Source organism: Grus americana, chromosome 1, assembly GCF_028858705.1.
Source record: "Grus americana isolate bGruAme1 chromosome 1, bGruAme1.mat, whole genome shotgun sequence".
NCBI classification, from domain to species: domain Eukaryota; kingdom Metazoa; phylum Chordata; class Aves; order Gruiformes; family Gruidae; genus Grus; species Grus americana.
The window spans coordinates 58,803,006-58,825,031 of record NC_072852.1 but is presented as its reverse complement, the minus strand read 5'-3'; the positions used below and the strand labels follow the sequence as shown (position 1 = coordinate 58,825,031).

At 51.1% G+C, this 22,026-nt stretch overlaps 1 protein-coding gene across 2 annotated transcripts; it reads right to left on the bottom strand.

The window, feature by feature from the left end:
• Positions 1–11,624: 11,624 nt before the first annotated feature.
• C1QTNF6 (C1q and TNF related 6) lies at positions 11,625–20,467 on the bottom strand. 2 transcript variants are annotated; one of them, XM_054841449.1, is made up of 3 exons: positions 20,357–20,467; positions 16,199–16,436; positions 11,625–14,594 (listed from the first exon to the last, which is right to left on the bottom strand). In XM_054841449.1, exons 2-3 carry the CDS (start codon positions 16,428–16,430, stop codon positions 14,047–14,049), a joined length of 780 nt encoding a protein of 259 aa, XP_054697424.1. In that variant the 5' UTR covers positions 16,431–16,436; positions 20,357–20,467; the 3' UTR covers positions 11,625–14,046. The 2 variants fall into 2 exon arrangements, with proteins under 2 accessions (XP_054697424.1, XP_054697423.1); XM_054841448.1 differs by lacking the exon at positions 20,357–20,467 and adding an exon at positions 17,715–17,838.
• Positions 20,468–22,026: the final 1,559 nt, after the last annotated feature.

The window sequence follows — 22,026 nt, the reverse complement described above, 5'->3', positions numbered from 1 at the left end:
CGAAGATGGCTGCTGGTGTGGGGCCAGATGATGAGAATCTCCTTTTATACACGCAGTGGTCACCACACTCTGCGCTCCTCACCTTTCTCTCCTAGAGCAGCTCAAGACCCAAGCTCTGGTCCAGCAAGCAGGTTTTGCTGACCAAAGGTTGCCAGAGGCTAATCTCAAGTCTCCAGGCAGTTCCTTTCTGAGGACTATATAAACCTGGAGAATGGGGCCTCCTTTAACAACAAAGGGATCTTGGTTTCAGGTAGTGGAAAAAGGGTGTGGGAGGAGGATGAGTTTTTAGTCACAGGCAGCCCAGCCTAGAGACTGGATCTCAGAAGATATTAGACTTCAAAAAGAAAGACTGTTGGAGCAAAACAGTGATTTGAAGGCATGGGCAGAGCCATTTTGAGGAGGTTGCAATAGTGGATCCTCATGGCCATTTCTGGGAGAATCATAGAATAGTTTGGGTTGGAAGGGACCTTTAAAGGTGATCTAGTCCAATGCCCCCTGTGATGAGCAGGTACATCTTTAACTAGATCAGGTTACTCAGAGCCCCATCTAACCTGATCTTGAATGTTTCCAGGGATGGGCCATCTACCATCTCTCTGGGCAGCCTGTTCCAGTGTTTCACCAGCCTCATTGTAAAAAATTTCTTCCTTATACCTAGTCTGAATCTACCCTCTTTTAGTTTAAAACAATTACCCCTTGTCCTATCACAACAGGCGCTGCTAAAAAGTCCGTCCTCATCTTTCTTATAAGCCCCCTTTAAGTATCGAAAGGCCACAATAAGGTGTCCCTGGAGTCTTCTCTTCTCCAGGTTGAACAACTCCACCTCTCCCAGCCTTTCCTCAAAGGAGAGGTGCTCCAGCCATCAGATCATTTTTGTGGCCCTCCTCTGGACCTACTCCAACAGGTCCATGTCTCTCCTGTGCTGAGAACTCCAGAGCTGGACACAGTACTCCAGCTGAGGTCTCACCAGAGTGGAGTAGAGGGGCAGAATCACCTCCCTTGACTTGCTGGCCACACTTCTTTTGATGCAGCCCAGGATACAGTTGGCTTTCCGGGCTGTGAGCATACATTGCTGGGTCATGTCCAGCTTTTCATCCACCAGTACCCCCAAGTCCTTCTCTGCTTGGCTGCTCTCAGAACATTGCAGTTCAAACTCCACTCCAGCATCAAGCACACTTAGCCAGCAGTCTGGAGTGCAACACCTCTTTCCTCACCACGCATGACATGGGCCAGGAGTCTAAGAGGTGTCATTTGGATGGTCTTGCTAGTCATCTAAAGACTCCTGTTATGGCCATCTTTTGTGAGTGCAGCTGGGGAATCTGACCAGCCAGCCACTCTCTGTTGACGAGGAGTAGAGAAGAGGATGGGCTGCGTGCTCTCCTGCTCCAATAATCACTGACTGTGGTAGTTGCACCTTGGAGGGTCCCACCAGGTTGGAGCTGTAATGGTATGTATCATCAGGGCACAGCCCATCTTTCCCAGGAACTCTTAAAATGAATACAGCTTACTCTGGAATAGAAGTCCTCAGCTGAAGCAATAAAGTGCTCTGTGAGTAACTTCTTGGTATCACCAGCTCTGCAGCTGCAATGCAGTATTCATGTTAACCATCGTTTTTCCCATTTGTCCTTCAGACTGAGAAATCTGTGCCTTCCTTCAAACCAGAGACCACTTTGGGAAAGTGAGAGCAAAAAGCACCCATTTATTGTTCAGCTTATCAAGGAAAAAAACCCAAACCACTGATTCCCTCTTTTTTTCTTTTTTCTTTTTTTTTTTTCCTTTTTTTTTTTTAATGTGTAAGAATCAGATGAGGTTGGTTGTGCACTGTGGCACCTGAAATAGTGGGAGAGGAAAACTTACATGTAGTTAGTCCCTAGAGAAGATGAGTGGCTCCTACAGTGAAAACAAGGATTTATCTGGTCAGTCAATTAACTGGAAACTGTTTTTTCTAGATCTGGGTCTTTACAATAGATTCCCATGCAGATTTTTTGATATCTGGTAAGGGCTGGTGTCACATCGAAGACTTTCCCAATGAGAGTCCTAACAGAGAGCCAGTTCTCCTCTATCCAGCCACCTTTACTTAACAGTAGTAAGGGATATACCTCTTTGTCAAGTGTGACTGGAATTTACTGATTTTTCCAAAATTGTGGAGGGAGAGGGAATGACCAGCTAACAGACAGCCAAACACTGATGTGTGGAGACAGACTGCCTCAGCGTTTTGATTGGAAACACAGTTTAAAATGTACTGAAACAACAACTGTGTGGTGTAAGTAAAAAAGGGTTTCCTACACAGGCATAATACCATGACTGTGTCCAGACTCCATCTGATACAGATAAATACACTTGCTGTCAGCACAGTTTTCAGACTTGATTGCCAAGGATGTTGTGCTACTGAGAATTTGGCACTTTTTATCTCCTTTACACTGACATTGTTAGGAATGGTGCCATTTGTAATGTGAGAAGCCAAACAAAACCACCTTGTCAGCGACACATGCGAGGTGTTCTTGTGATTACCTTCCTGTCCCCATAATGGTGACTGAGACGGGTGAACTCACTAGTCAGCGTTGTTGTTCAGTGTTAAAGCGGCAGGTAAAAGTGTGGTGTTGGAGGTTTGGTTAAATGTGTTGTTTGGGCCAGATCTGTGTTTCAGAAGCAATGTAAGTTTTGAAAATCCTCAAGGCTGGGGCAGGTGCTTATGAGCAGGCTCATCTTCCCCACCCCGTACCTCCCCCCCGTCCCCATCCCCCCACCGTCCCCCAACTCTGTTTTCATTAGAGAAGAGCAGCACTGCTGAAACTTCTCATTTTCAGTTGTGCATCCACTGAGAGTCTCTGCAGAATGGCAGAGGTGAACAGGAGGACAGAGAGTGAAGCGTGACAGGGAAAAGTATTGTGTGATGTCGAATTATCCCACGATTTATCAGCTCATTAGCTGCCAATAGCCTAGGCACATCCCTTCCCTTTGCTGGGACTGGAGTCCCAGGGTAACCAGGATGCCTGGCCTGCAATTTACAAACCACCCAGCTCAGTGGTGGTCTCAGTAGATCCACCTCGGTGTCATGTCCCCATGGCGCTCTGGAGTGGAGCAGTGGGAAGGGTGCAGAGCCAGCAGGAGGAGAGGGGATGAGGGCAGAGATGCCCTGATGGCCACCAAAGTTCGCTTCCTGACAGGATATACTGTGAAGATCTCTAGATGTTCTGTAGGTTATTTTTGGTACTTTCCAAATAATGTTGTTTTAACTATAACCTTTACATTGAATTTCCTGCCATTCGTATATGTGTGCTTCTCAAAACGACGACGTTGTTCTACATCTGCCGTTATTTTCCCCTTAAATTGCGGTTCTACTCTGAAAAAAGTCTGTTAAAATGGCCCCGTGGGGAACCACTGTTTAGTGTATCAGTGCACTCTTTATTGAATTTATTCACATTACCCGTCTGAAAGAGGCTTTGCTTTGTATCAAAATGGCAACCTTGGGCCAACATTAAAGAGTCAAGCTGTTCTTTTCCCTCCTGCTCCATCATCCCTAGGGATATTGCTGCTATAGGCTCAATGCTGCCTTCAGGTTAATCTCCATCACTGTGTTTAAGTGGAGAGGCATTTAAGCAATGGAGTTTAAGTTCTGGGATCAGGTACCACAATGGGTTAACCATGCTGGGCAGCAAACATTAAGCCCACCTACACAGCAGATGATATTCCTGCATTTCTTCCCCTCCAACTTCCATCCCCCAGAGAGTGTCCTGATAGATCAGCCTGATAAAAGCAGAAGACATCAAATATACACAGAAATACACAAAATCTTCAAAAGTAGGGATTCCCTAGCCCTGCAGGCTTTGGCAGAACATGGATAAAAGTGGTAGGAAGCTGAGGCATTTGCAGGCACTCTCACCCATGGCAAGCCTGGGACCACAGGTGGGAGGTGACGGAGGAGGTGTTCACTTTCACTCCCTGCCAGTGATGGTCACAGGCCCAGAGAAGTGGGGAAACAAGGGTGGGAGGGGAAGCATGCTACTTTCAAGCAGTTTCACTCTTAGCCTGCCTGGCTGTGAATGCATCGCTATGAACTCATGAGCATGAGTTCACGGGACAGTCACGAGATGCCCCCACTCAGAACTTAAGCCCCGTCTCCTTGTTATGTTTGGGTAGAACTAGACACTGTCAGGACTGTGGTCTGAAGGGCTGGAGCCCACACAACAGACTCAAGGCATAAGAGAGCTCCTAGGTATGGATGCCTGTCTCCCTGATGGGTGTTTGTGGTGCCACGAGGGCTGCTCAGACCCGGAGGCCCTCCTTAGAGACACTCATTGAAGACCAGATCTCTCACCTGGGGCCTGGCACTCTGCGTTCCTCAGTACTGTGGGCTTAGCAACATGAAGGAAGGCCGGTACCTATGCCCTTGTCTGAGCCCGTGGACATAATGTGTTAGGCACAGCAAGGATTTGAGCCAAAGCAGCGTGGCAAGTGGTCTCTGTCAGCTGAATCGTGGCGTCTGTGTATGCAGATGGTCTTAGCCTGGCACACCTGCGATGGAAAACTCAACAGTGTGAACTGGAAGGAAGGTGGTGTACCCGTGGGACTACCGACGTATTTGTACAGCTCTCACATCCTCTCTGCATCTCAATTTCCACAGCAGAGAAAGGGGCATGAAGGACAACTTCCCGTCGTCTTCAAGAACTGAGATTTGCAGACCAGGCACCAGATCCTGCATCGCACACAGGTGTGCACTGCCCAGGTCTGTTGGGACATTATTGACTTCTAGTATTAAAACGTGCCTATGCAAGTCCCTGAGGGTTCCCCTGGCATTGAATGCTGAAGATGCATGGGCAGAGTGCCTACTAAACTTGCTCACAGACCTGTATTGAAGAGGGAGTGCCTGTGAAAGTTATATGATCTACAGGAGGGCAGCACTGGATTCAGAGACCAGCCTTACACCAAATCTGCACCGGAGCAAGATAATAAGCTGAATGTTGGCCGATTTGCTATTCAGCACCGGCGTGCTCTTGTCCTTGAGGGAAATTATTATGTTGCTACCTGGGCGGTCTTGGAAAGATAAAGCCCCACTCTGTTTTGCAGCCTGCCAATGTGTTACGTCTCTATTTAGAGGGGCTTGTGTGCAAATGCTTGACAAGCCTGATATGAAGCAATGATGGCTTCCAGACCTAATAAATTGAAAAGAATTCAGAGATTTATTGTACATTCAAAATTGCTTGAAGGCAAGACATGACACTGCAAGGAGATTCTTGGGAATAAACCCTCAGGTGCTTTGATTAGTGAGGCTTGCTCCCAATTTAATCACATTTCCCTTCCTTCTCTAGAGCCAAAAATCATTACAACAACCACCCCCACTCTGTTCAGAGTTCTCCTTGCTCCTTTTCCATTTTCTTCATCTCTGTGCCTGAGCAGTTTCTAGAAAGGGAGTTAATTAGACTGTTGATTTTGTTTTAAAATATGCTTGATGATGTCATGCTTATCCAAAGGCCAACCCCTTGCTCCCCCTTAAGCCCTTCTGGGGGTTACTGATTTCTGACTATGGCAATTATTATCTTTCATGTCATTAAAATGCCTGAGCAGAAATGACTTGTTTGGATGCAGCTGCCTGTCTCCCCACAGCTCGGTGCTCAGGCATTGCACTACTGTCTCTCCTCTGGGCTCAGTCAGGAGACGCAATTTTTTTCCCTGCTCTGTGGTTTCCCAGGTTCAGCCTCCCCCCCGCCCCCCATTTTCCCCTCTAACATCGCTGCTCATGAGTGCTTTACTCTTTCTTCCCCTCCTTGGGAGGCAGAAGATATGTGTGCCTGGATGGAAGGAATGGAAAGGAAGGGTGGAATCCAGGTCCATGACCTGACCCAGGGACTTGAGAGCACTTCACTTCCCCAAGTGATGTATCACCTTGTGAAACAGGTCAGCCCAAAGGACTACTCATCCCTCTTGAAAGCCAGCCTCTGTCAGGGTTTCAGCTCTGGGCTTGCTCCTCTGAGGACTTTTCCTCCTAGGGACCACTCCTCTGAGGTGAACTGCTTGTAGCAGAGCGGCTCTGCAGCTTGACGAGGTTTTTGGGTATGGTTGCACGCAATTGAAGAGTCCATTTTCTGGATGGGAGGGCTGGAGTAGGAAAGGCTGCTTCTTACTGGAGACTACTAACCAGATCCTGGTGAACATTGCAAGACCACCACTTGGAGAAAAAAACAAGCAGTGTGGAAATTACTATTTTTGCCACTGTGGCCTCTGAGGAACCTGAAGGTGCTCCTTGAGAGATGTAACACAGAGCCCTTTATATGTGAGACATTTTGGTTCATTGCTATAAACACAAAGCCCAAGCCACATCTCACCACATATGCCCCATTGAGTGCACCTGTATTTGGGAAACGAGATGCGGAGGTCTCAGGGGAAACGGGACTTCGTTCCTTGAGAGAAAGATAAGACCGGGGTGTCACTTTCCTCCTCTTCTGTTCCTAAGAGTGGTATGCATGGACAGGAGGGGAACACCCTTTTGAATATCAACATTCCCTGTTGCTCCAGCACCTCCCACATAAGAAGCAGGAAAGGGCACAGAGCATTGAAGCAGTTCATAATTTCATCCTCCCTCTCCCTGCAGCTCAAAAGAGCAATTGCAGCCCTCACAGCCAGAACAGGGCTAGGAGGGCTATTTTAGGCAGGGTGCCATGCCCCACAGTTGGGAGCAGGCTGTGGAGACGGTCTGGGGGGGAATGCCCTCTGCCTGCACCTGTGCACACATTCGTGCACATAAACACACACGCATGCACACGCAGCTGCAGCGGGGTGGGGAAACACAGAGAGGATCAAGCGCTTGGCTCCTCTCAAATGCTTACCCTGGCAACAGCCCAAGGACAACACGTGTCTGCAGGCACCAGGGTCCCTTCCCTTAGCCACGGTCTACCCAGGTGAGACCTTAATTCTAAGGGGAAACTTGCACTGTTGCTTTTATGCTTCAAGGACAAGGGTGTCAGTACAGTTCCCCAGTGCTGACCTTCTCTGCACCCCAAGAGAAAGGATCCCCCCTTTCTTTCTATTCTCCCCACCTCCTTTGCAGACAGCAGGTTCCTTCATCAGTGCTCAGTGCCCAGAGGGGAGATGGCTGTTGAAAAGGACTGCTCAGTTCTTTTTTATTTTCCCTTTGGTCTTGGAAATTATGCTGGCAGCCTGGTGCAGTCTCTCTCCCTCCTTCCCCCCTCCCCTGCCTCAGCCCCTGTGACGGGGGAGGAAGAGCGTGGGCGGTGGAAGGAGTTGTGGTCCCCAGATGTGTGAATTGTTGCCAAGTAGAAATAGCGCACCACGGACAAACAGCAGAGCTGCTCAGCAGAGAGCCATCGCTTTGGGCTTGCGTCACTGACCTTTTCTTCTCGCCCTTCTCAGTCCTCACCTGACCCTCCCACCGCTTCCCCTGCACTTTGCACTCAGAGAGCTCTCTGCACAGCGCTTTGCAATGGTGAGGAGGGCTGGCACAGGACTCTAAAGGAGGGGGGGGAGTGGAAAACAAACAAACAAACAAAAAAAAGCCCTGCAGCAAAGACAAGGCAATGCAGTGATCCTCTCTCCATTTCCCCAGAGCTCAGGTTGCCACCCCGCAGGACAAGACAGTCAAGGGCTGACCCAACACACCGCTGTCCCTGCCTCCTCTAGCCATTGCAATGAAGGCATAGCTGTTCTGCCTCCGCAGCTGGCAGGGATGGGGTTGGGGGAGGAGAAGCAAGCCTGTCAGGGTCAGGGGAATGCTTCAGACTCTGACATATCACGAACAAATGGAATTAAAAAAAAAAAAATTCAAAGCCTCGCAGGACCAAGCTTGAAACGCGGTACAATTGTAAAAGCCTGCGTAAGTCTTCTAGAGAGTCAAACAATGCCACCAGCATACCGCATGGAGAACAGTGAGAGTCAGGCGAAGCCAGGGCTTGGGAGATGTTTTGGACTGTGGTAATGGTGATTCTGTGGACCCTTGGCCCACGCGATCTGCTGAATTGCTGCCTGTGGCTGCAGGGGACAGGGCATGGTTGGCTGGAAAGTCCTTTCTAGTGCTCTACTCCATTCCACTACTTCAGGGCAAGAATTGAGGACACATGGGGGGAAAACACAAGTGTGTGTAGGGGCAAATGGGAGAATGTCATGAGCCCAGAAAAGCGTGTGTGGGGCAAGCAGGAGAATGCCTCAGGCACCCCATGGAAGATGTTTTCCCAACTCTTGCACTAGGACATTGTTATGTCAAACACCTGAAGAGCGCTGAGGACTTTAGAGCAGGGGCCCAGAATAATAAAAATTATGCTTATAGAATGGGCATCAGTTAGACAGAAGACCTGTTGTCCTCTGTCCTCTCCTTGGACATTTCCTTCCCCTGGCTACTTTGAAGCATTGCAACTGTCGTCAGTAGCAACCAGTGGGGTTTGGACACATCTCCCACCTCAGAGGTGCATTGCAGTTTGCGTTGCCTGGGCTCCCTGGCACTGGAGGCACCTCAGCAGTTTTGAGGTTAATGCAGGTCAGCCTCACATCTCAAAGGCATGGATGCAAATAGGTTAAAGTGAATCAAGAAACAACCCAGCTCCCCAGCTCCCACTCACCCGAGGCTGGATTCCAAGCCTTCCTAGGTGGATGAGTCCCATACTTCTTAGCTTCTCCAACCCATGAACTCTCCATCCTGCTCCCTCCCATTTTAGTCATTGCAAACAGAGACCGGGAAAGGTGTGAGATTTTGCAATAATTCCCTGGTCACTTGTGAGTTAAGTGACACAAACTCAAGAGATGGGACTGGTCTGTGGGTTGAGAAACGGTCAGAAGCCTTTGATTTAAACCTTCTGCCTTGGCACTCACTGTGGTATAACTGTGGGGAGAGAGATTACAGAGGGCTTGTGGGAGAAGGGGGGAGGCATGTCATGAGGTGAGGGAGCTATGCTTGTACTGAAGAGGCCTGGAGCCTCAGCCTCCCTCTACCCACCTCCTGATAGCATCTTCAGAGCGAGCCAGGCTTGCAAAGGGCAACAGTTTCCGTTGGCAGGAAGGTAAAAGGTGTCCATATGGGGCTGGTATGTGTGTGCGCATACATGTGTGGGTGTCATAGCAGAGCGCAGTACCGAGCTGGCCAGATCTGAAGCCCAGTATGGCTCGGCAAATGCCTGTTTTCCCACTGTGGTCAAAAAAGGGCCGTGCCACACGAGGTGGTGAAACAATGGCCCTCAGCAATGCAGCTGTGCCCCATCACCCACGCAGCCATGGGCAGGGTCTGCATCCAGCCCTTTGGGCCCAACGGCATCTCCCAGCCAGCAACGGGAAAGGGAAGGTGAGAAATAGAGAATCTGGGTTCAACCCATCGGTGGCATCCAGCTGCGATCCACAGGATGGAGGGAGGCGGGGGCTCTGCTGGCATCTGCTGGAAACACCCTTGAGAAAGGGCCAGGGGAGATGCAGAGCCAGGTCCTGCCATGCTGCACTCCTGCCCTCTGTGGCACTTTGGGTGCAGGAACATACACTTGTGTCCATCTGAGTGCCTGCAGCAGAGGCAAAGGTCTCTTTTTATACCCCTTTCCTTGCCCTGCTTCTTTCTTCCCCTTTTCCACAGCTATCACAGGGCAAGGAGCTATCGCCGGGCCTTCGCTTTCTCCTAGACCGGCCCAGACACTTGCTTCCTTCCCCAGAGACAGCACCATACCCTGCCCTTTAACTCCTCTCCCATTCCCCCCCCTTTCATACCTGCAAGACCACAAACCCACAGGAAGCCAGTTCAAAGGGCCAACCCCTTGGCACATACCTTGAACAAGCTTGAGACGTGGCCACAGAGCCCTTTGCAGCAGAGCTTGGACCTGTCTTTCAGGAGAAAAGAGAGGCACAGCCCCAGAGGTAGTCCTGTAGCTGCCCACTCCAGGGCATGCTTTTTGCTTTGCCCAGGAGAGAGGTGCTGGCTGTCACCAACCCCAGGCTCACATATCACATGGCAGCCCCATTGCATGGAAAAGGACCCATACCTGGGGTGAAAGAGGTAACTGGAGGTCTCATGGCTGTCAGGGCATGGCTGTACCCACTGGCAGGGCAGCAGGGCTGGTCTGATCCAGTGTAGTCCTTGTTCCTTCAACAGCATTGCAGGGTCCACCTTGCCTGAGCTGACTCTCACCTATAGCAAGTCCCCAGCCAGGTACCCATAGTGCGATGGGTGGCACCGGCTATAGACTCCATTTGTCACGCACGCATCTTAGCCCCAAGGGATTTGGTGGAAGAGACTCTTCAGGTGGCACTTTCCTCTCCAAGTGGGCAGGCTGAAGGATTGAATTATAGAAAACTTTTCTAGAAGGTTCTACACATTTCCGCTCCTCCCTCACTCCTCACCTTTTGTAAGTGTGACAAAGGCACCTCCGATCTACCAGCATCTCACCTCAAGGGGCCAGGAACATGCACAAGCACAACCCTTGCACTTCCTGAGGCTATGTTTCTATCTGCTTCCTCAGAAGTAAATAAAAAACCCAAAGAAGGTTGGGCTCCCAATCTGACAGAGTATTGCATTTACTAGGATATATATAGCTCTAGATCTGGGCCCGACACAGGACCAAAGAGGCCTGTGAGGATGCACATGATTATGTTTTCCACCCCTTGCCAAATGAAGTGTCTGGTACATGTCAAACCACAGGAGAAGCTATGTGAAGATGAATTAAACTCAAAACAGAAGGTCCTATATGGGCATCTTCTCTTGTTTTCTTGTCCATTCCTCTACTTCAGCAGGAGTCCCCTCAGTCCAAACCCCAAAGATGCTAAAAAAACCCCAAACCCCACTTACCTCTTTGACCTGCACTGAGACCTCAATAGGCATCTCATGGTCCTTAAACCCTCCTAGATCTTCCACTCAAGCCTCTAAGTCTCCACTCCCCCCTCATGTCTCCCTGTTTTTCCCCAACTTCATGGGCAATTGCCACTTGTCCTTCCACCTCTGACCTGAACCTCAAGCCTTTCCCATCACACACAGGTCTTCCAAAAATGTGTGTCCAGCTTAACACTGGAACTGCCACTCACCCCATTGTTAGCAAGCAGGAGTGTCTAGTCAACAGCTTAATGTCCCTCTTATGTCTGTACTTCCTGGGTTTTACCTCTTGGCAGAGAAAAGAGAAACACCACAGGGAAAACAGAAAACACGCATGCTTACTAAGTACCTGACAGAAGGATGTGCTAAAATTTCACAAGATAAAGGCTCTGATCCCCCTTAAGATAGGTCCAGCATTAGCGCAGCCATCCTCGATACAATTAGTTAAGTACTTGAAACGTAAACCTAGCATTGTGTTGTTGTGGGTTTTTCTGGTAATTTCCAAAGAATCCTACCTTGAATTGCTTAAAGCTTTCACAGCAGAGAGGAGAGTGTTGTCATAATTAGAAGTGTCAAAGTAGTAAACAGCTTTAAAGTCATAGTTCTCCACAAAGGAAACAGACAGAAGATTGCCAAGGATTGCCCAGGGGGGTTTCAGACCTGAGTTAGATTCTTCACCTCTTTCAGGTCAGTGTCTTTCCTATTGCACTATAGGGCAACAACCAGAGCTAGAAGGAATAGGTTGGGAGGTAAAAGCAGATCTAAGTGCAAAACAAACAGGGAAAAAAGTTTAATACCACTGAAAAAAAATAATATATATACAAAAGTTCTTGGAGTTTGTTTGGTTTTGTAACATAAAGCACCATGAATTCCACAGTACATTACAACTCAGCCTACTACACCTTCCAGAAAGCACCCAATAATCCTGAAATCTGATTTAGCACCAAGCGATTGCCATCTTGTTTAGCACCAAGAAGCCTGTTAAACATACCCTTTGGTCCCCCTGCCCTCCTCTCTCATGTGCATCAGGCATCATCTGGCTGCTCATGGGTAGCACATGAGACCTATCACTGACATTCAAACACCAAATAGAAAAGGAGGAAGAAGGAAGCTTGTTCCTGGAGATATTCAGTGTTAGAGAGGCTTGCTTCTCTTCAGGGAGACACAGGGGCACTATACACTGTAAATAGACAATATCTGGGTTTGCAGCCTGTTGAGGAAGAGAGAAAGGGATTTGGTCCTGAGCATCACCTCCGGCATGCTGCTTCCTCTCTACTGCCTGAAATCCTGTCTCTGAGCGATTCCACACGCTTGACCTGCTAAGGGAGGGGAAGAAACTCACAGTCTCCTTTAGTTCCTATGATCCCATCATCACATGTTTCCCTGGGAAAAACCCAACTTTGCCTCAGTGAAATCTTGTTTTTATACCCACTGCCTCAGTGACAGCGGTGAGGAGGATCCAGGGCAGAAAGCCCCTGAAACTCATTCCAGTCTGTACAGCCTCCTTAGCAAAGCAGGGAGGGTAAGTAAACAGGGCAAGAGAGAAAATGTCCTGCAATTCTCTCAAGTTCATTTCTAATATTTAGCCTGGGTCCCTGTGCCTTTGCCATCCTGGGCTGAGTGCACCAGACCTAGTCCTGTATGTTTATCTCCTATAGGAGAGCTCTGGTAGTCCCAGGTGCTATAGGCAGAGACCGTGGCTAATCATGAGACTGCAGAAGCTAGATAAGTCAGAAGACTTCATTATCAGTGATGGGCAGAGGAGAAATACAGTTTCTCCTGCTTGTCCTGTCCTGAGACTCAAAAAAGAGACAACTCTCGGCACTGCTGTTTACAGGAGCATCACAACATGTGGAAGCAGATTTCCCAAAGTGCTGAGTCAGCCTCACCTGCTCCCCCCGCCAGGACTGTAGCAATCCCAGAGGGATGTGAGTGAAAGCAGTGTGAGACCAGTACAAATGGTACTATAAAACCCTACCGCTGGCATTCCTTTCCCACTGTGACATCTCCAGCCTGACAAGAAGAACAAGGGTTTGTTTTAGCCCCATGCTTTTCTCAGTTGCTCTGATGAGATTGTCAGAAAAGGGCACAGAGCATGTGGCAGGGAAGCTTTTAACCCTGGGGCAAGGTGCTGTAGTCTCACCTCTATCTCTTTTCCATCACAGAGGCAAAGAGGTGCCAACCTGCCCAGGTCTGGAACTAATTTAACTGCAATTGCCCTTACAGCCTCCAGCTTAGGTCCTGAAGCAGCGGTCCCTCAACACCAATGTGGGAGAACCACCTTTAGGAGGACAATGTAATGGCATGCAGGAGCCAGGGCCTGACTCTCCCCTCACATCAGCAAGGGTTAGAGATGACTGCTGATACTAATGGAAGGGCATGGGTGCACCTCTGCCAAAGAAGAGAGCTGATTCAGGTTCACTGTCTGGGGAACCAAGACTGAGTAGCACCCCAGGGGAGGTATGGGAGGGAGGTTTGGTAGGGTTGTCTCTCTCGTTCTGTACTTATGATCCCTAGTGGGAATAGAGTGGTGGGGTCTACCGATTCAAAGGCAGATGCCTCTGAAGGGTCTGGTTGAGTGTCTGGCTCTTCATCTCTTCAAAGAGCTAGACCTGGCACAGAGGTAGACAATCCCAGCAGGCCTACATTTTACAGCCAACCTGGACTCTGTGACCCAGAATGGTGTCTAAGGAAAGCCAATGACATACTTCAGAAGGCCAACAGTCCCCTTTTTGGAAAGACTTGTCTCTCACCTCTCCTACATCTTCCTTGTGCTACAGGAGTCCGCTCTCCAGACTACAGGTGCGAGAGGTGACATTAAGGCCATGTTGCAGGCTGCAAAACTGGCATGTCTACTTGGGACAGAGAGGAGCCAGGATGCGCCTGGGCAGTGGGGACTTTCTAGCCCTTTCTACATGAGTCCTTTGTGTATGAAGCCCCAAGGAGGGACACATCCCCAGGAGCAGCTTTCCTCCTGCTCTAGGACCCTAAATGCCAGACACAGCTCGCTGGTGGATTTAAGAAGCCAATAACCTAAGTTGAGGTAAGGGGGCAAGAGATGGTAGTGTCACACTGTAAGTGGACAAATACAGGTCTGGCTACAAGAGAGCGTGAGGTGGGAGCCAGTGTGGCAAGTTTCACACTCAGTGCCTGAGACTTGACAGGCCCATTTCCAAGTGATTTGCAGTGGTTGCGGGCAGTAAAGGGAGAGAGAGAAAGAAGGAAAAGGCCAAAGAGGCCCCAACGAGGAGGAGAGGCAGTTATTCAAGGCTAGGCTTGACCAGGTACCCATTGAAGGTGATGTACACGTCAACATCATCACTGTAAATGGCATTCTCCCGCTCCCGCTTGTAGAGCCTCACCCAGATCTCATCATTTTCCTGAAGCTCCAGCATGAGGCTCTGGCTCTGCATGATGCTGCGGTCGCTGGGTTGGGCATACAAGATGACCGCCTCTTCTTCATTGTGCATGATGTGCATGTAGGTCTCCTTGAAGTTCCAGGTGTGGACGTTGAGGCTGAAATAGTAAAGTCCACCTACATAGCAGTAGAATTTGCCATTGAACATGTCAAAGTGGCTGTAGAGGTTGACGAAGACGGTGTCGAAGATCAGGACTTGGAAGCCCTCGCTGCTGTGCAGCGCTTTCTTGCGACCGACAGAGAATGCAGCGTACTGATGCTTGCAGGGGTCTCCTGCTGTGCCCATCTGTCCTTTACTGCCTTTCTGGCCCTGGGCACCGCGCTCGCCTCGTGGTCCTTCTTTGCCCCATTTCCCTGGCATCCCAGGCTCTCCCCGGTCTCCTTTCTCTCCTACAAGAGGAAACAGAGGACACAACTCCTATGTGATATCAGAGGGAGAGATGGAAGTGGCAGTGAGAAAGCCTAATGAGGAGGCAGAGGATTGCTCAAGGATGAGACAATGCCAGAAGAAGGAACACTCCTGAGGGTCACAATATCATTGTGCTTCATCGGAAAGGAGCTAGCAGAGCGCTCTCAGTGTGACTGGGGTCTCTTCTCCTACTGTCTCCCTGCTCACCACATGACATGGCCTTGTTGGAGACAGTAGGATCCATCCCTAGGAGACCAGCCTGAGAGGGAGCCCAGCAGTGCAAAGTACCACTGGGGCTCTTGACCTCTTCTCCCTCTTCCACACTCCTTTACTTCCACCACAGCCCCAGCCCTCCTAGACACCTCTCCTATGACCCAATTTTCCATGTAGTGTGCGCACTGTTCTTGCTGTAGGCTGGAGAAGGGGAAGAAGTGCTAATGCCTGTGGGAGAATATGACTAGAGAGGGACAATGAGGTGGGTCAGAGGGAAAAGATCCAATCTGGACTTGGTGGATGGTGCAGCACAAGTTAGAGGGCTGGTACTTTGACAATACCAGCATCCTTTGGGCATCCTGTATAATTAATACTGCAGTTCTACCCCGGGGTTTGTGCGTTGCCTATCACACACTTGGGCAGGCATCAATACAGAGAGAGAAGCAGCACCAGAACATGCTTTGTGTAAAGAGAGAAGAGATGGGGGTCAGAGCATCCCAAATTTGCACCTTGTTCTTTTCCTCCTCTCCATCCCCTGCACAGTATTGCAGGTCCCCCTGCAACATCTCACTCTAGTCCAGGCGTCTATCTGCTCCAGACACACTTCTGAGCTTTGATGGACTGCAGCTATTTCCAGGCTGGGCAGGGAAGGGGGAGCATCTGCCCAGCTAGCCCAGAGGAACCACAGAGCAACAGTAAGCGAGTGGAGCAGGATCCAGCTGGGAACAGGCTTTTGCCCGCAGCAAAGGCTAAAAGGGGAGCCCTGAAGGGAGGAGCTGATCTAAAATAGGGAGCCTATTTAAATCTAAAATAAAATAGCCAAGCCAGCCACAGCAGGGTGGAATGAGCTGGGGGTGACTGCAAGTTAGCCTGGAGGTGCTTGCAAATAGCTGCTGCCTCCCCTTGCCCACCTCCTACTCCAAAATGCATGTGACCCATGGAGCTGGAGGTTTCCCCATAGCCTTCCCAGGTGCCAGTGCCTACTCTCGAAACCTGCTTATTTTGCAGCTGGATAAAGACTGCTCCTTCCCTCAGGCACTATATGACTCTGGAAGTCTGAGGCAAGAAAGGTGTCCTCCCAGCTTGGTGAGAGGCTGCCAGTGCCACTCCTGTGCTGGCCAGGAGGAAGAGCTGGTAGCAGGCAGGATCCTGAGACACAGAGGTCACAGCACAGATACGCACTGACTTTCCTCCCCCCCGGCTACTCTTGATCCCAGCACAAAACATCTAAACCCTGGGCACAGTGTGTGTGGATGGCATCTGGCAGTCTGCTAGCATAACCAGCATGCCAGCAACACAGCTGTCACCTCCACCGCAGTGCCACCGGTCCCTGAGCAGGCCTTGGAATCCCAGGTCCAAGATGGGCACTTACCCTTCAGTATGGTGATGTTGATATAGGGACGGACCTCTGGCATTGGGTAGGGCAAGTGGTGGTGGCTGGGAGGGAGTGGTGGGGCATCTGTGGAAGAGTCCAGTGGGTCACAACAGCGCTTGCAAGCACCAGGGGCTGGTTCTGTGAGGTTGGGTTCATCAGTGGGTGCCCCAAGCACAACAAGAGGGAGAAGAAGGAAGGCCAGGGGTATGCGCAGGTAAATTATGTCCATGGTGACCTGGGAAGATATGAGGAAGCGCCAGAGTGAGGTATCAGAAGGGAAGGACATGGAGGATGGAGCAGAGATCACCACAAAACATCTTTCTGTGACTGGAGCCAGGGGTGGGACAAAATGGCATTGTCCTGTGGAGGGAGTTTACATGCTTGAAGTCCCTGCGGGTTCAAGGCTGCAATCTGAGTAGAAAACACATGGCCCAAGAGGATGCCCCACACCCTTCTGCACAGACCAATGGAGACTACGTGCTAACCCTGGAAGAGGGCTTGACCCTCACTAGGCAAACCACTGGAGCCACTAAAAGATTCAGTCCCCAGGCTGGGATTTAGGGAGGAGACATGGCAAACCACACAGCCCCTTTAGCAAATGCATGCTCTGGTAGGCTGCTGAATCTGTGGGGAGGGCTGTAAAAAACTTCTCCAGCCCTCCAGTCACAAGGTATCAACTCTTTACCGGAGTCTAACCCAACAACCACCTTGTTCCAGCTGGAGTCTGACCCACATCTCTCTGTAGAAAGGCCCCTTCTCCTGTGGGCTGGGAACTTAACTTCAGCTCCCTCCTTCCCCCCACCAAATCCCATCCCTCTCTGTGCCTCAGCCCCCTCCCACCAACGCCCAGTTGTGTTCTCAGCCAAACCCCAGCACCTTCCCAAAGGGATGGCCGGCTCCTCCGAGAGCAGCAGACAGTGGCAGGCCTTTGCAGGCAGACCAGAGGGGAGCTGCTCTGCTGCAGAGGATGAAGGAAGCAAAGCTCGGAGCAGGCAGCCTGCAGAGAAGCATGCTTACGAAAGACAGACACGCAAACAAGCTAAGAAAGCCCCTCTCCCAGCCTCTGCTCCCCGTCCCTCTGCCTGCACCCCAGCGCAGCGTGGCAGCTCACCCCAGAGGCTGAGGGCTCCCCTCTGTGCTTCCCAGCCCCTGCTCGCGGGTTCCCCTCCGCCTGCAAAGCTGGCCCCCGGGCCCATGGCTTTAAGAAAGCTGGCTCTTGGCACAGGCACTGCTGAGCGCTGGCTGGGTGCACAAGCTGGGCTTGGACTTGCTCCCTCCCCTCTCCTCTCCCTCCCTTTCCCTCCCTGGCTTTGGGCGCTCTCCATTGCAAACCAGCTTGGGTTTCATCGGCGCCTTTTAACTCTTTCCTATGTAGTTCCTTTGCCTTATATATGGGTTTGGTTTTTTTCTCTGCCTTTTCACTTCCAAACAGCCTAGCCCTGGGCAGCAAAATGCACGCAGCACAGATTGCACCGTGTGCAAAGGGTGAGCTGGCAGCAGGGCAGTATCCTACCTTGAGCATCTCAGGGTGGGCAAGGTGGGGTGCATCGGCGCAAGGGACAGATTTTCCTTCAGGTAGGATGGTGCAGGACTCTGCCTTCAGTCCCCTGTGTTAGTTGTCATCTCATGCATTACCCTTTCACTGGGCTGCCTATGCTCTCTCCCTAGCTGTACCTGTCCCACTCATAGTCCCCAAACTTCATCTTTCATTCTCTCCTGCATTGTTTCTTCTGCACGTCACTGCAGCCTCTCATCCCAGGCATGATATTTCTAGCAGGCTCATCTGCCAACTGGGAGAGGCATCCATTTTTTCCCTCTGGTCATCCCCTCTTCCTGGGCAGATCCCCAAGCCTTGCACTCTGGTGCGTGTCATCCCCCGGTCACGTCCCCCGGTCAGGTCCCAGGCTAAGCAGTTCCAACAAGAGGGGTGTGCCTGGCCTGAAGCACAGCCCCGCTGCAGGGAGCTGCCTGCCAGCAAAGCTGAGGATCTGGAGCAAACCCTGGCCGTGATCTTTGCCCCCAGCCTGGTGCCAAGCTGACGTGCTTGTGCTGTTGGGGTGAACACTAAGTGGCTGCACCAGAGCCTAGGAATGAAGGGCATTTGAGGGGGGGGGAAGGTGCAGGGGGTGGGGGACAGGGGACTTCTTACACTGCAGAATTGGTTGGGAAGAGGATTTTTGGGGTTCCTACCCTGCAGGAAAACTGGATTTGGGAACTTACACCCGGTGTGGCTGCACATATGTACCTCTGGGAGGCAGGAGGAAGGATGGGCAATAGCTTTCTTCTGCGGGGGCCAGAAGTGCCAAGTCAGCACTGTGCCTCCTGCAGTTTCTGAGAGAAGCTGGAGAAGGCTCTAAGGTTTCTGAAGGGGAAAGGGTTTTGTGTGTGTCTATGTGTGCTTGGACTATTTTTTTGTTTTGTTTTCCTTCTCCCATTTGTTTGGTTTGGGAATGGGAGGCCCCACTTCCCAAAGCGTGGCTGGCGTTTGGCAGGACCCCAGCACCACTGGAGAAGCAAGCAGAAAACTCTGGGAAAATATGTGCTGTAAGCTGGGGGGAAGGGAGGAAGGGGGGCTGGGAGGCCCGGAGATATTCTCAGGCTGCCTGTCAGCCCAGAGCTCAATGAACATGGAGCGAATATGCCTCCCAGACGAGGTGGAAAGAGAACCAAGAAATGTGCTGCTGTGCTCGTGAGTTCCTAGCTGGGCTCCAGCACTGACATGCAATGAGACCCATTGCAAGTCTCCCATGTCTGCTCGTGCCTCAGTTTCCCCTTTTGGAAAATGGGAGGGAGAAAGGTTAGGGCAACACTTTTTGCTAATGGACCCTTGACAACTGACAGAAGTGGATTTTTGTGCTGTCTACTCCTGCCTGCTGCTGGTGGGGATTTTGGCAGCTGGCAGTACTATTGTTGAAAGCCAATAAATTTTCTGGGGTTCATGAAAACTCAGAGACTGACACTGATGGCAAAGTTCCTCGCTGTTCCATCAAAGCTATTGCAGTGGCTCACTCCTTCAGGTTTTCCTGCCTGCCTTATTTCCAAGCATGACATTACCCTCTTTTGCAGCTCTCTGCCTTACTGTCTGGCTGCCTTTACCTTTACAAGGGGAACAAGTAGCAGGGAAGGCCATTGCCGTCATTTCCATCCCACCTTTCCACCTGCACTCTCAAGTTGCTCACAACCAAGCAAATGTTCTTTGTGGAGGACCTTATCATCTGGGGCCTTTGCCTTTCTCTCATCTGACTGCAAGAACAGCTCACAGCAGGCAGCGAGCAGGACTTTGTGTTTAATGTCTCATCTTGAGCTGAACAGGGACCTGCAGGGAGCCAGCAGACAAAGACTTGCACTGGTGGCATTGCCCAGCTGGGCAGCACTTTCTGCCAGTAAATACACTTTAGCCAGGGTAACATTGCCCAGCTCCCTGAAGGGAACTGGCTGTACCAGCAACATTTTGCCAGAGCAGCCACATTTGCAGGAGGGTTTGGCTTGTATGGCTGAATGCTCAAAGATACAAGTTTTGAGAATGCTATCCAATAACCCCATGCCAGCCACGCTTTTAAGTGTAACCCAAGCCTGAAGGTACCTTGTGTGCTCAACAATCTTCTCTCTCCCTCATCGCACGCTCTGCCTTGGAGGCGGCCCAGGGAAGCTCTGGCCAGATTGGACTGCAACAATCCCTGCTCAAAAGCAGCTGCTTCATCCTCCTTCTACATTTCCTCCCTTCTCTTACACCCCCCACAAGGCAGGCAAAGTAGGGGGTAAAGCCTGGCTCTCCCCCAGTGACTGCCTCCATCCCATTAACCCTCTCTACCACAGGTACGGAAGGAAGGAAATTACTTTGATGTTTTCTCCCCTTTCCAGCCCCTGCGTACAGCTCCGCTCCCTTGCTGCACATGTGGATTCCCTGCCCTGGTACACATACACAGGTACTTGCATTCACCCACAAACACCCACACACTTGCCCTTCACAGCTCCTCCCTCACCAAAACCTCCAGAGCAAAGGTATCTTCCGCACCAAGAGGTAGAGAAACAGCCCCTTCTCTTCCCCTTCCTGGCTGCTTCTCCTCCACCGCAGCTGCTTTTCCTTTCCCCACCCCTCTGCCCCCACTCTCCAAGAGCATCGGAAGCCGGGAGGGGAAGCGGAGGACCTCTTACCTCCGCTCCCCTCCGGAGGGGTCCCACGCTGGGTTGTCCGTATCCTCAGCTGCTCCTGGTTAGCAGCGCAGGGAGGGAGGGCTGGCAGGGCCCAGCTGACTCCAGCCAGATGCTCGCCAAGTGCTCTTATGTAATTACTGTCTTTTCCATCCTGCCTCCGAGGCCTTTTTGAGTGCCTCCCCCCTTGCTCTGGCCCATGTCAGGCTTGGCTCTCCTTCCTTCCACCCACCCCGCACAGCATCACGATTTGCTTAGCTCAACAGCTGATTCCTTCTGGAAGCAAAGTTCAGGCATTTCGCTACTGCCGCTGCTACCCTGGGAAAGAGAGCTCATGTGTGTGTCAAGAGCTGGGGAGCAAGGGGCAGCACTGCTCTGCGCTCACCTCCTCTCCATCGCTGGCCGACGGCTGCCGGGTACCTTTGCCTTGTCCTTCCGTAGTGCCTGAAAAGGGGGAGGGGGACACCTCAGACAAAGGAAAGGCGGCAGTGTGTTTTTATGCTTCAGTGCTTTGGGGTGCCCTCGGGTTACCCTGTAGCAGTAGCTGGCTCTCTGACATATTGGGATCGCTAATCATCTCCGGCCAGGCTGCGGAGGGGGTTGGGAAGACCAGATGACCTTTAAAAGTCCCTTCCAACCCAAACTATTCTAGGATTCTATGATAAGACGAATCTTTTCCAGCCTGTGGACTCCACGGCTGTGCACGAGGCTTGTGTAACAGCCAGCCCTCGTTACCCAAGAGCACCAACACGGCATAAAATTATTGGCTTAGAATACGTTGTACGTCTCCGAGGATGGGCAGGCCTGTTGGACGTCAGCTCGTGGCTGCATTTCTCTCGTAACTTCTGCCCATGTGGGGCCTGGACCAACCAGGAACGACACGTTTCCTGGCTTTACGCAGGCTGACACTGAGTCTAAGGGCACTTCTGCCAGCAGGGATTTCTGCTGCTTGGCGGCCTGGACTGTCTCACACACGGAGATCAAGGCCTGGCAGAGCCATTACGTTTTTTTGCTGTGCATTGCTGAAACGCCACGTGGCTGAGGAGCAGTTGGAAGAGCCGTTCACCTGCGCTCATCGCTAGAGCAAAGCTGTTGCTAGACCTGGCAAGTCTCCAGCACTGAGCATGAAAGTGTGAGCTTGTCTCCCACTTCCCACTGCCCCCACAGCTAGTCCGAGACACCACGTGTCTGGCAGACACAGCTGAACGGTGTATCAGAGACTGGCTGACAAGCTGCATCAGTGGGGGATGCCTTGCACCCATGCTGTCCCTCTCCCCACGGGTAGCTTTTCCAGCTTCAGCGTCCCATCTCTTACCACCACCTTGTGAGCCTGCCTGCGGGACCACTGAGACAAGAAACTGTGCCAGTATCCACCCCAAACTCTGGCATGTGACCACAAGTGCTAACCCTACTGCAACCAGCAAGACTTTGCTGCCTTGTGAGCATCTAGGCCCAACAGCTTGGCTGGATGGGAGATACCAGGCAACATTGCAGTCTGTTTGAACCAGTTCTTAAAAATAACCTTCAGCCAAGCCTGCTGCCTTCTGCTTCTCTGCACCTGAATGCATCTGAATGCCTCGTCCTCCCATCCACTACTAAGTAGACCCATTTGTTCTTCTGTACTGTCTTCCACTAGCCCTGCCCTGAGCAGTTATGAACAGTAGATCACTACT

Bases quoted from the DNA above. Each gene is read 5' to 3' on its own strand.
- C1QTNF6 (XM_054841448.1), bottom strand. The intron at 14,595-16,198 runs GTAAGTGCCCAT...TTCCTCTTGTAG, and splicing joins CAACATCACCATACTGAAGG to GAGAGAAAGGAGACCGGGGA.